A 14,515-nucleotide genomic window follows, 5' to 3' on the forward strand; every position below is an offset into this window, starting at 1 on the left:
CATCAACCGGAAATGGAGCTATTGTCCAATAAGAGCGCGTGAGGCACAGCAAGTGACGTAATTATGATGTAATCGCTCGTTTGCAGCTAAAGCCAGCTTTCGAAAGGTTTGTAACTTGTAATTCCCAGCATCTGAATAGGAAACGCATTGTGTGTTTCCTATCACAACCTCAAAAATATTCAGAGTAGGATGGCCGGGTTTCCCCCCCGAATTTTCTTTTCTTTCAGAACCATATTAAATTGGTACATGCAAACAATTCTGTTACTAAATATCAGTTTGAGTTATGATGCATGAAAATTTCTTATGATGGTAAGCCTGATTGCAGGAGTTCAGGAAAATAAAATTTTTATATTACTAGAGCGGCGGCTACAATTATCGACACCTTAACGATCTTTTGGCCGTTGCAAAAGTAGAAAAGACTTTCAATGCATAAATTGTGCATGAATAATTACTCAAACTTCCACTGGAAAAAAATGAGTTGAGTCCCTATTATTTAGCATATCAGATCACGTGACACCGTTCCACAATTATCGACATCTTTGTGCACAGTTGTCGACACCGTTCCACAATTATCAACACCTTTGTCCACAGTTGTCGACACTATTCCACAATTATCGACACCTTTGTCCACAGTTATTGACACCATTCCACAATTATCAACACCTTTGTCCACAGTTATCGGCACCTTTGTCCACAGTTATCGGCACCTTTGTCCACAGTTATCGACACCTTTGTCCACAGTTATCGACACCGTTCCACAATTATCGACACCTTTGTCCAGTTGTCGACACCATTCCACAATTATCGACACCTTTGTCCACAGTTATCGACACCTTTGTCCACAGTTGTCGACACCGTTCCACAATTATCGACACCTTTGTCCACAGTTATCGACACCATTCCACAATTATCGACACCTTTGTCCACAGTTATCGACACCGTTCCACAATTATCGATACCTTTGTCCACAGTTATCAACACCATTCCACAATTATTGACATCCAGATGATTATTTATTAAAAAAAAATCAGTATGTGGTATTAACAAAACAGTTTTTATTTAAAATGTGTTTTACATAAACTTTTATTTAGTACAAAATATATTTTATACAGTATAAATATACCGATGTCGGTGCTTACATAAATGAGGAAGTAATTCTAATGTTTGTAAACAAATGAACTGATAATGTTTAACCTATGTCAGAAAATCTTTTTGTTCCACTTTCTACACACTTTCTCTATTTTCGTAGATCACATTTAGTTCATCATTCGTTGTTGTTTGTATTAATTTCTAATTCTGTAGTTTACCAGTAAATGTCAACAGGCAGTTGAGATTGTAACCACATGAAAATCCAGGTTAAAGGTCGCATGTCATTCCTCGAACCAAAACTTTATATTTTTAGATGTAAAATGTCTACTGATATTGTAATATGTGGTAGATATTTAGAACAAACTGCAAAAAAAAAAAAAAATATGGAATAGAAAAATCTGAATATATTTCAAGCATGTAATTTTTTTTTACATATGCTAGGAATTTAATTCTGGTCTAATTTTATTTATTGCAGTAGGATTCCAAATACTCTATAAACATTTCATTCTGTTATGAATCAGAAAAAAATCTAAATCATAGCAGTTTAATTTTTTTAAGTACTTCATCTATTTCAACAATGTTACACAAAGATCGATCCATAACAGTTGTAAATGTCACTTAATTCCACAGGGTGTCGATAATGGTGGACACTGGTGAAAGTGATCACTATTATCGACACCTCACGTGACTTCTCAAACACGCATTTAGATACAAAAACGGCGGCTGTCAAATGAAAGTAAGCAATAAAGTAGGTTTTGACAAGGAGATCATGAAATATTGGTGAATTTGATAAGTAAAAACATGTCCATGATCTTTCCACCATGCTTACCTGCGATGAGAACGTCCAGGTTTTACTCAAATTGCTGATCGTGCTAAAAAAACTCCATCTCCGGTAACGAGCTGTGTCATCAGACGACAAGATCAAAGACATGCAGGTTAGGCTAATTGGTGACTCTAAATTGACCGTAGGTGTGAATGTGAGTGTGAATGGTTGTTTGTCTCTATGTGTCAGCCCTGCGATGACCTGGTGACTTGTCCAGGGTGTACTCCGCCTCTCACCCATAGTCAGCCGGGATAGGCTCCAACTTGCCTGTGACCCTGCACAGGATAAGTGGTTACAGATAATGGATGGGGCGGCACGGTGGTGTAGTGGTTAGTGCTGTCGCCTCACAGCAAGAAGGTCCGGGTTCGAGCCCCGTGGCCAGCGAGGGCCTTTCTGTGCGGAGTTTGCATGTTCTCCCCGTGTACGCGTGGGTTTCCTCCGGGTGCTCCGTTTTCCCCCACAGTCCAAAGACATGCAGGTTAGGTTAACTGGTGACTCTAAATTGACCGTAGGTGTGAATGTGAGTGTGAATGGTTGTCTGTGTCTATGTGTCAGCCCTGTGATGACCTGGCGACTTGTCCAGGGTGTACCCCGCCTTTTGCCCGTAGTCAGCTGGGATAGGCTCCAGCTTGCCTGCGACCCTGTAGAACAGGATAAAGCGGCTAGAGATAACGAGATGAGATGAGATAATGGATGGATCTATGAGAGTATCTTCATACAACCTGTCATGAATATTATGTTTTCATGGTGTATTATAAAAATCAGCCAAAATCTTTATTACAGTCATCTTAAGATGTGTGACAAGTAATAATCTTCAAATTCTACTGTAACCAGTCTAAAACTGACTTCAAGCGGTTGAATATGTGAAACTTTCCATATATAAATATTGCCATAACATTTGTACTTAAATCACCAGCTCCGAATACAGACCTGGGATTGCAAGACAATCTAGGCTAAAGCAAGATGAGGAGTGTGAATGTGAGTGTGAATGGTTGTCCGTGTCTATGTGTCAGCCCTGTGATGACCTGGCGACTTGTCCAGGGTGTACCCTGCCTTTCGCCCGTAGTCAGCTGGGATAGGCTCCAGCTTGCTTGCGACCCTGTAGAACAGGATAAAGCAGCTACAGATAACAAGATGAGACTTTAACTTCACTACATTTGAAAGGCAAATTGTATTTTTCACTCCACTACATTTCTGTCAAGGTCCTCGTTACTCATTACTATGAAGCAGCTTTGAAAATGGATGGTTTTTTTCCTTTTCTTTTTGAAAACGTGATTGGTTTTTCGCAGGTGACACTGAGACAGCCTATCAGTAATCACTAGGGTCACGTCCCATCCATAGACTAGATAAAATCAAGTTCAATGATTTCTCAGCAGCGTTATTTGAACACAATCAGTCGATGGCAGAATGGAAGGAGGTGGTTCTTCTGGGGGAATGCATGCACCCATGGCCCATGAACCCATGTTTCAGTTTTCTGAAAGGATTAAAGATTCGTTTTGTTTTAAATGTTTGCTTTTGTTTGCTGAAAACGAACCACATCATGGCCTACAAAAACTCGCCATCCAACCTGCAGAAGCATATTGAGGTATATAAACGTTTTATTCCAATAGAAAGCTTGCAATGAAGTTGTCTGTGCTTTTAGAACTAGCGATAATGTTGCAATAGCTACTGTATGCAGTCTGGTTAGTCAAATGACATTCTATGGATTTGCCCGCCAAGTTGCCATAGCCTTGTCCACGACTAACGTTTACACATAGCTAGTTAACTTTGACACTGTTAGTTAGCATGTAAAAATGGAGTTACACTAACATGAATAACATTAACTTATCTGAAGTCCTTTCAGAAATATGTTTTAGCATAATCTTGCCAAATAAACAGAATGTAGAAATATTTATTTTCTAGTAGCGTTAGCTACCCAATATGATTTCGAGTTTGAAAAGAGTTTGCTAGCATGTCTGGTGGAGCCTCACTGACTAGCAAGCTTAACGTTAAACCACCATGACGCACAGCATGTGTTCATTTTGTGAATTCACATTTCTGTCTTTGGTAACAGCATTAGGTTTTGTAAGCGTTGTGGCAATAATACAATGATGCATTGACACAAAATGTACTTTTAATACTTAAGTATTTTTAAAAGCGAGCACTTCAGTACTTTAACTTAAGTAAAAATTTGACTCTACAACTTTTATTTGTATCAGAGTAACATTTGACCAGTGGGATCTGTACTTTGACTTAAGTAATAAAGTTGGGTACTTTGTCCACCTCTAATGTTAATTTGTTTTGTGCAGAAGCCCCCGATTTGATTTGAAGATTCCAAGATTAGAGTATTTTCTTTTTATTTTTAAAATGTCTTTATTTCAAGCATACATTACAGGACTGAACAAATTGACTGCACATTCACACAAAGTACATTCATTCGAATCGAGGAACTACTGTCAACAACTAACAATAACTAACAATTTCAAACATATGCTCATATTGTAACATCAGTTGATTTTGTATTCTATTAAACTTCAAGTACAGATTATGAATCAACATTCAATCTATAGTTACTTTTTAATTAAATCCAGGGTCTACAGTAGAACTATATTATTTAGGGATGTATCAATTACTTGGTTTTGTTACACATAAAGCAACACCAAAGCCTGAGGTTGAATATTATTTAATAAATTACTGTACTGATTATTGTGCTGTGTAGTAGCTGTTCTACTAGCAGAGAGTTCGGAAGTTAATTTGTGCGTGTGGTATGTGATTTAAAGACTGCTGTTTGCTGACATAATGCAGCTGTTTGGGTTTTTTTTAAATCAAATTTTACATGTTCACTAGAAATGAACATTTTTTTTTATTCATCAGACAAACAAAGGCAAAGCACATGACGTTTTAGGTTAGAAATTTTTCACCTGTATTATTCTACCTTTGAATAAACATTTTTACCCAAACAACAAAAAGATTCTCATTTAACCACAATGTGGTTTCACTGCCAGTCTCACGCTGCTGCTAGTAAAACTCAGTCCGAAGGGCAGGAGATATTCATGTGCAGAATGATGCTGAGGAAAAATGAAAAGGAATTATAATGCATTCAACAGGCCGGGCTTGCTCTGACAAGTAACATTGATTTAAAAAAAAATGATAATAATAATAATAATAATAATACAACCCCGATTCCAAAAAAGTTGGGACAAAGTACAAATTGTAAATAAAAACGGAATGCAATAATTTACAAATCTCAAAAACTGATATTGTATTCACAATAGAACATAGACAACATATCAAATGTCAAAAGTGAGACATTTTAAAATTTCATGCCAAATATTGGCTCATTTGAAATTTCATGACAGCAACACATCTCAAAAAAGTTGGGACAGGGGCAATAAGAGGCTGGAAAAGTTAAAGGTACAAAAAAGGAACAGCTGGAGGACCAAATTGCAACTCATTAGGTCAATTGGCAATAGGTCATTAACATGACTGGGTATAAAAAGAGCATCTTGGAGTGGCAGTGGCTCTCAGAAGTAAAGATGGGAAGAGGATCACCAATCCCCCTAATTCTGCGCCGACAAATAGTGGAGCAATATCAGAAAGGAGTTCGACAGTGTAAAATTGCAAAGAGTTTGAACATATCATCTACAGTGCATAATATCATCAAAAGATTCAGAGAATCTGGAAGAATCTCTGTGCGTAAGGGTCAAGGCCGGAAAACCATACTGGGTGCCCGTGATCTTCGGGCCCTTAGACGGCACTGCATCACATACAGGCATGCTTCTGTATTGGAAATCACAAAATGGGCTCAGGAATATTTCCAGAGAATATTATCTGTGAACACAATTCACCGTGCCATCCGCCGTTGCCAGCTAAAACTCTATAGTTCAAAGAAGAAGCCGTATCTAAACATGATCCAGAAGCGCAGACGTCTTCTCTGGGCCAAGGCTCATTTAAAATGGACTGTGGCAAAGTGGAAAACTGTTCTGTGGTCAGACGAATCAAAATTTGAAGTTCTTTATGGAAATCAGGGACGCCGTGTCATTCGGACTAAAGAGGAGAAGGACGACCCAAGTTGTTATCAGCGCTCAGTTCAGAAGCCTGCATCTCTGATGGTATGGGGTTGCACTAGTGCATGTGGCATGGGCAGCTTACACATCTGGAAAGACACCATCAATGCTGAAAGGTATATCCAGGTTCTAGAGCAACATATGCTCCCATCCAGACGACACCTCCTTCAGGGAAGACCTTGCATTTTCCAACATGACAATGCCAAACCACATACTGCATCAATTACAGCATCATGGCTGCGTAGAAGAAGGGTCCGGGTACTGAACTGGCCAGCCTGCAGTCCAGATCTTTCACCCATAGAAAACATTTGGTGCATCATAAAACGGAAGATACGACAAAAAAGAACTAAGACAGTTGAGCAACTAGAATCCTACATTAGACAAGAATGGGTTAACATTCCTATCCCTAAACTTGAGCAACTTGTCTCCTCAGTCCCCAGACGTTTACAGACTGTTGTAAAGAGAAAAGGGGATGTCTCACAGTGGGAAACATGGCCTTGTCCCAACTTTTTTGAGATGTGTTGTTGTCATGAAATTTAAAATCACCTAATTTTTCTCTTTAAATGATACATTTTCTCAGTTTAAACATTTGATATGTCATCTATGTTCTATTCTGAATAAAATATGGAATTTTGAAACTTCCACATCATTGCATTCCGTTTTTATTTACAATTTGTACTTTGTCCCAACTTTTTTGGAATTGGGGTTGTAGTAAAGCACACCAAATAAATAAAAATAAGTTTGTGATTTGCAAAAAAGTTTGCAAAAAAGTATAGGAAATAAAAATTGGCCTAGTACGACAATTAAACATGGGAACTAGTTTCATTTAAGTCAAACAGGAACTTTGAAAAAGACCAAATGTTAATTTTCAGTGCCACCTTGACATTTCATCAGCTGTATTCGATTTTCTGCAAGTTAATATTGTCTTTTGACCAGTGTGAAGCAAGAAGGACATCTGTTACAATCAATCTGTAAATCCAAGAGGGAGCAATAAACCAGCATATACAGTGCCTTGCAAAAGTATTCATCCCCCTTGGTGTTTGTCCTGTTTTGTTGCATTACAAGCTGGAATTAAAATGGATTGTTGGGGGGTTAGCACCATTTGATTTACACATGTTTACCACTTTAAAGGTGCACATTGTTTTTTTATTGTGACACAAACAATAATTAAGTTGGAATAACAGAAATCTGGAGTGTGCATAGGTGTTCACCCCCTTTCATATGAAACCCCTAAATAAGAGCTGGTTCAACCAATTCACTTCATAAGTCACATAATTAGTTGATTAAGATCCACCTGTGTGCAATCAAAGTGTCACATGATCTGTCATATGATGCCTGAATAAATCAACCTGTTCTGGAAGGACCCTGACTCTGCAACACTACTAAGCAAGCAACATGAAAACCAAGGAGCACTCCAAACAGGTCAGAGACAAAGTTGTGGAGAAGTATAGATCAGGGTTGGGTTATAAAAAATATCCCAAACTTTGAATATCCCACAGAACACCATTAAATCCATTATAGCAAAATGGAAAGAACATGGCACCACTACAAACCTGACAAGAGAAGGCTACCCACCAAAACTCACAGACTGGGCAAGTAGGGTATTAATCAGAGATGCAACAATGACACCAAAGATAACACTGAAGGAGCTGCAAAGATCTACAGCGGAGATGGGAGTATCTGTCCATAGGACCACTTTAAGCCGTACACCCCACAAAGCGGGACTTTATGGAAGAGTGGCTAGAAAAAAGTCATTGCTTAAGGAAACACGTTTGGAGTTTGCCCAACAGCATGTGGCAGACTCCCCAAACACATGGAAGAAGATTCTCTGGTCAAATGAGACAAAAATTGAACTTTTTGGCCATCATGGGAAATGCCATGTGTGGCGCAAACCCAACACCCTGAGAACACCATTCCTATAGTGAAGCATGGTGGTGGCAGCATCACGCTGTGGGGATATTTTTCATCTGCAGGGACAGGAAACCTGGTCAGGACTGAAGGAAAGATGGATGGCACTAAATGCAGGGCAATTCTGGAGGAAAACCTGTTCGAGTCGGCCAGAGGTTTGAGACTGGGATGAAGGTTCATGTTCCAGCAGAATAATGACCCTAAACATACTGCTAAAGCTACACCAGAGTGGTTTAAAGGGAACAGTGGTGGCTCCAGAGATTTTTCCTTAGGGTGGCAAAGGAGGGGCATAGGTTCCAGGAGGGGGGCATAGGTTGTCAATGCAGCAGTTTATGCAAATCGTAGAAATCATTTTTACTTACGCTTAAGAAAGACTCACAATCAAGTCATCTTGTCAAATATGTATTGAGCTATTGTACCATCAAGGAAAACAGATTCAACCATCTAAACCATCTTTTCTGAAAGTATATTCCCGAGCAATGAATGGAACTATTCTGCCCTAGCAATGTATCAAAAAATAGACAGATAGCGAACGGTTTAGATTGTGGATCTTTACTGAAGACTTCAAACTTATACAGATGTGTTCATCCTCGATTTCTGTAAAACTAAAAGAAACAAATTAAGTATATCACTAAACTGAATAGCACACAGGCGAAAACGTGAGCTAGGCTGACCTGCTAGTAATGCTAACGCACAACACACAAGTTGTTTACTTTCTAAAGCCTCTCATTTTACAAAACTATTAGCTTTCATTTCGTTGCCTAGCATACACAGAAAGTAAAACATAACTTACAGGTATAGCTACTACCGGAACCTAGCGAGACAGCACTCCATACATCCAACCAATGACTGTATAGCCTACTGCATCCAACAAAAAACTAACGTTTTAGAAAAACTAACGTCTCTGATTGATAACTAAAGCTTGGGTGGTAAAAGAGAGCAACTGGACTTGCTTGAAAATTCTTGAAGACGTTTCACCTCTCATCCGAAAGGCTTCTTCAGTTCTGTCTGACTGGTAGGGAGTATCAGGTATTTATCCTCTCATGGATGAAAAGCTCATCTAAGGTGTCGTTGAGTCATCCTGTTGGCGTGGGTCACTGGGGGCTGAATGTGAATGGCCTCGAGAGTCGTTAGGGTGATCAATGGATTGCCCGTTAAGGTGATCAATGGAATGCTGATTCTCTCTGTCCTCCTGTGAGCCACTGAAAACAGCTGGGTTTTGGTGTGCATTCAGTTGTCTGGGAAGTGTGCCAAGGACTGCATTGTAGGTGGCTGATAAATTATGTCTTAGACCCCCACCTCTGTTCAGTGATGGCCGTTCCAGGTTGACAAAAATGGCTTCTTTAACTCCTCGCTCATACCAACGATCCTCTCTGGCTAAAATGCGTACGTTGGAATCCTGAAATGAGTGTCCTTTGTTGTTAAGATGAAGGTAGACAGCAGAGTCCTGGCCTGAGGAACTGGCTCTCCTGTGTTGAGCCATACGCCTGTGAAGCGGTTGCTTGGTTTCACCAATATACTCATATTATATTCATCCATGAGAGGATAAATACCTGATACTCCCTACCAGTCAGACAGAACTGAAGAAGCCTTTCGGATGAGAGGTGAAACGTCTTCAAGAATTTTCAAGCAAGTCCAGTTGCTCTCTTTTACCACCCATAGTTACTATGACCTGGATGACTGAGAATATTCACAGACATAACTAAAGCTTCTATGCTAGCTGACCGACCAATATAAAAATATTGATAATAAAGAGAGCTGGGCTAAAAGAATAATTGAGTACCAAAATGCATTTAACATAGAAAGGACAAGACTGTGTTCTATCAGGTGAAAACAATTTGACCAACCGCTTTGCTCCAGCACGTTGCCTCATCAGAAGTCGAGTATTCAGAAGAATCATAACAGAAGAACGTCTCTCTCTGGGTGAAACCATTTCAAAATTCCGGGGGTGGGGTGGGGTGTGAAATAACGTAAATAACGGTAGGTAGAGATGAGATGAGGGCTTAGTATCTCTGTAGATAGATAATTGAATTTCAAAAATGTGTTTTAATAAATAATTATTTTTAAAATAGGGGGCAACTGTGGTGGCAAGACATATTTTTACAGTGGCAACTGCCACCTTTTGCCACCTCTTAAAACTGCGCCTGAAAGGGAAACATTTAAATTTCTTGGAATGGCCTAATCAAAGCCCAGCCCTCAATCCAAATGAGAATCTGTGGCATAACTTGAATATTGCTGTATACCAATGCAGCCCATCTAACTTGAAGGAGTTGGAGCAGTTTTGTCTTGAGGAATGGGCAAAAATCCCAGTGGCTAGATGTGCTAAGCTAATAGAGACATACCCCAAGAGACTTGCAGCTGTAATTGGAGCAAAAGGTGGCTCTACAAAGTATTGACTATGAGGGGGGGGTGAACACCTATGCACACTCCAGATTTCTGTTTTTCCATCTTAATTATTGTTTGTGTTATAATACAAAAACAATGTGCACCTTTAAAGTGGTAGGCATGTTGTGTAAATCAAATGGTGCTAACCCCCCCAAAATCCATTTTAATACCAGCTTGTAATGCGACAAAACAGGACAAACACTAAGGGGGATGAATACTTTTGCAAGGCACTGTAACATGATACTAATCCACCAGTAATGTAGCAGCATTTGGCAGTCAGACATGATGTAGAGTTTACAGAAAAGTGAAAGTTTTAGTTTCGTAGTAGAGGTGGCCAGATTTTGATTTAAAATGTTATGTTCATTTAGTTAATTTTTTTCTAACCCTTCTGACGAACGTTTACAAGGGTTGCCAATCGTGATCACTGTAAATGCAGACAAATGATGTTTAAATGTATTTTTGCTTTTTAATCAGAATCAAATTAAAGTGCACTAGTAAAATAAAATCAGTTTAAAAAAAACAGTAAGGATAAGCCAATTGAGTGTCAGAAATCACCAAATCACATTTATATTTTAAAGCTCTACTTCTCTAGTCATTTTTAGTATCTCACGAGTTAATTCTTGTGCTGATATTTTGTGTTTAGTCATTTTACTCTCTTGGGATCAATAAATATCATAAAATACAACATTAATGGCTATTGTCCAAAAGTAGACAGATGCACTATGCTATTTAGGTCAGAGTCTTCATATCTAAAAATCAGTCCAAACAAATTTATCCAATTAATAGAAATTTAATGTTCCAGTGTTAATTCAGGAAATTTAAGTTTCAATGCTAATGCTCAAACACTTATACACCATATTAGATATACTGTAGACATATATGACACGAGAGGAAGGAACTTTAAGGTTCACTCACAGTCAGATACAGTAGGGTGTATGTCAAAAGGGTGTGTGAGGAGGGTCAGGGGAGGATGATGGACATTCTGACAGTTCCTTTGGTATCTTCACTGAGGAAAGGCTGTCACTGGGACATTTCAACTGGGAGAGACACAGAAACCAAAATCTACTGCCATGCAACTAAATTTATATGCTCATGTAAACACACAACATTCAGCAGAGTACATTTGCAGGACACACCAACGAAATCAAACATCATGCTAGGACTGGTACATAGGAACTGGAGTTTTGATAAATGACACATACAGATTGCAGCAAAAGTTACACAGTGCCTGTTTAGCAGAACTGTGAAAAGAAGGAGAATAACAATGCAATAATTAATCACAAAAGATTGACCCAGATCAGAGCACATGATTGGTTTCAAGCATGTTAGCATATTTATGTGTGTATTCAGTAGGATTTATTTGTCTACTAACCTCTTCATCACTGTCATGATCTCTGCATTTGGCTTTCTTTCTCTCTTCTTTCTTCTTTTTCTCATCATCCTTTTTCTTCTTGTCTTTCTCAGGGAGGATGTCATCCAACCAGGCCAGGTCATGCTGGGAGAAGACAAAGTCGAGCAACTTTCTCACCACCATCAGTCCGAGGATCTGGAAATAGGACACAAACGTCTCCATGTTCATCTTAAACTTTTTCAGTGTGATATGAGGTTTACATATTGTGATGCGATGTAATGTTTATCAGTTATCATACGCATATTGGTGACGTCATTACGTGAAGCTAAGGCTTCTGGGAATTTAGTCAGTTATGTTCAGGAAGATGCTAGGTTAGAAGCATGTGTTATGTACGTCGTGTGTGCTTGAGTTATTAATAAAAGACCTCAACGAGATTCAGCCTGGTATTTTCATGACATGGTGTCAGAAGTGGCCCAGTGACTGAGTGATCGACTGTGAGGAGAAGAAGTTCGACTGAAGCAACGAGATGGCCAAGTTTCATGCGCCGGAGTCGTTTGACTTCACCCAACCGTCAACATGACCGGTATGGAGACAGCGCTTCTCTTGCTACCGAGTTGCTACAAAACTCGACAAGGAGGACGGGGAAATCCAAGTCAACACACTGCTCTACGCCATGGGTAAGGAAGCAGAGCCCATATTCAGCACATTCACTTTTCCTGAGGATGTTGAGGATTATTATGGGGAAACGATGAAAAAGTTTGACGAACACTTTGTTCCCAAGTGGAATGTCATTCACGAGCATGCATGCTTCCACAGGCGCTCGCAACGGCAAGGGGAGAGCATAGAGGCGTTTGTGAGACATTTGTATGAACTGGCGGAGTACTGCGATTTCGGTGCTATGAAAGATGAACAGATACGGGATCGTATTGTCATTGGATTAGTGGACATGGAGGTGTCTCAGAAACTGCAGCTTGACCCGGATTTGACTTTAGAAAAAGCCATCAACATCGCGCGACAGTCAGAGCTCATCAAGGCACAAAGCCTCACTGCCAGATCCCCAGAGAGTGAAGTAAGTGCAATCACACGTAAACCAAAGCAATTCAAACAGACAGAGAAAAAACAAAGTAATGCTAAAGCTAAAAGAGGGCAACTGAAACAGGAAGATGGATATTCGAGATGTGGCAGAGTGCATGAGTTCAGAGCATGTCCAGCAAATGGCAAACAGTGCCGTAAATGCAGTAAAAAGGGACACTTTGAAGTGATGTGCAAAACGAAGGCAGTAAGAGCAGTGGCAGCAGCTAACAGCGATAGTGACGAGGGCAGCTCTTGGTTCTTAAGAGCAGTTACTGAGAACACCGAAGTCGACGAAGACAAGTGGCTTACAGATCTGCAAATTAAAGGGACCACTGTGCAATTTAGAATTGACACAGGCGCAGATATTACAGTGAAATCAGAGCAGACATTCCTCAGCCTGCCCCAGCGCCCTGTTTTGAAAGAAACAAATGCAGTTTTCACTAGTCCTGGTGGAAAGCTCGATTGCAAAGGCAAATTCTTAGTAGAGCCTGAGAAACGTGGTGTGAATCACCAATTCTGGATTTATGTGATGAGGGGCCCATTCACCACCAACCTGCTGGGTAGGAGAATAGCTACCGAAATGGGGCTAATTCACAGAGTGGATGGAATTGAAACTTTCAAGGATGTTTTTGGAGATATTGGACTTTTGAAATGTGAGCCTGTGAAAATTGAGCTCCAGCCCAATGCCACTCCTTATAGCATCCCCACACCTCGCCGCATTCCCTTCCCGATCCTGCCTCAAGTGGAAGAGGAGCTGAAACGCATGCAGTCCTTGGGCATCATAGAAGAGGTGCATGAAGCCACTGATTGGTGCGCCCCCATGGTGCCGGTGATCAAAAAGAACAAAAAGCCCAGAATCTGTGTTAATTTGACAAAACTAAACAAGGCAGTGAAACGTGAGCGATTCATCCTGCCCACGCTTGAAGACATTGCACCAAAGCTCTCAGGCGCTACTGTGTTCTCCACTGTCGACGCTTCCAGTGGATTTTGGCAAATACCACTTGATGCCAGTAGCAGGAGGCTGACGACGTTCATCACGCCGGTGGGTCGTTTCTGTTTCCGGAGGCTGCCGTTTGGCATAACCTCGGCCCCGGAAATTTTCCAGCAGAAAATGAGTGCCCTCCTGAGAGACCATGAAGGCACCATGGTGGTCATGGATGACATTCTGATCTTCGGCAAGGACAGAAAGGACCACGACGAGAATCTTCAAAAGGTGCTGGAGACCATCAGAGCGTCTGGACTAAAGCTCAACCGGAGTAAGTGCCAGTTTGGAAAATCTGAGATCCAGTACTTTGGCCATGTGATAGGGAAAGACGGCATCAGGCCGGACGCGAGCAAAGTCAGAGCAATAACAGAGCTACCGAGTCCCACCAACATGACAGAGTTATGGCAGACCATCGGAATGATCAACTATTTGGGGAAATTCCTCCCTGACCTCTCATCTGTCATGCACCCCGTCAACAGCCTGCTGAAAAAGGACACGGTGTGGGTTTGGGGAGAGGCGCAGGAGCAAGCGTTCAAGAGGGTAAAGCAAATGCTGACCTCCGTGCCAGTGCTGGCGTACTGCGACACAACCAGACCAACTGTAGTCAGTGCCGATGCCAGTAGCTTTGGTCTGGGGGCTGCGTTGTTACAGGAGCAGGGGAACGGACTCCGACCAGTGGCCTTCTGTTCCAGAACGTTGACGGAAGCCGAGCGACGGTATTCCCAGATCGAGAAAGAGTGTCTCGCCAGCATATGGGCATGTGAGCGGTTTACCAGGTATCTGCAGGGCATGGAGAAATTCTGTTTGCAAACTGATCACAAGCCACTCATCCCTCTCATAAACTCATACGACCT

The 14,515-nt window shown here is 40.7% G+C and overlaps 1 protein-coding gene across 1 annotated transcript in view; it reads right to left on the bottom strand.

The window, feature by feature from the left end:
- Positions 1 to 11,189: 11,189 nt before the first annotated feature.
- slc4a5b (solute carrier family 4 member 5b) overlaps positions 11,190 to 14,515 on the bottom strand; it is an 81,040-nt gene continuing 77,714 nt past the window's right edge. Inside the window, exons 27-28 of the mRNA XM_060909615.1 lie at positions 11,624 to 11,797; positions 11,190 to 11,288 (exon numbers count right to left, since the gene is read on the bottom strand). Coding sequence (XP_060765598.1) covers positions 11,190 to 11,288; positions 11,624 to 11,797 — 273 coding nt within the window. The remainder of the gene's footprint in view (positions 11,289 to 11,623; positions 11,798 to 14,515) is intronic.

The sequence above is a fragment of the Neoarius graeffei genome, chromosome 25 (assembly GCF_027579695.1).
Source record: "Neoarius graeffei isolate fNeoGra1 chromosome 25, fNeoGra1.pri, whole genome shotgun sequence".
Classification (NCBI taxonomy): domain Eukaryota; kingdom Metazoa; phylum Chordata; class Actinopteri; order Siluriformes; family Ariidae; genus Neoarius; species Neoarius graeffei.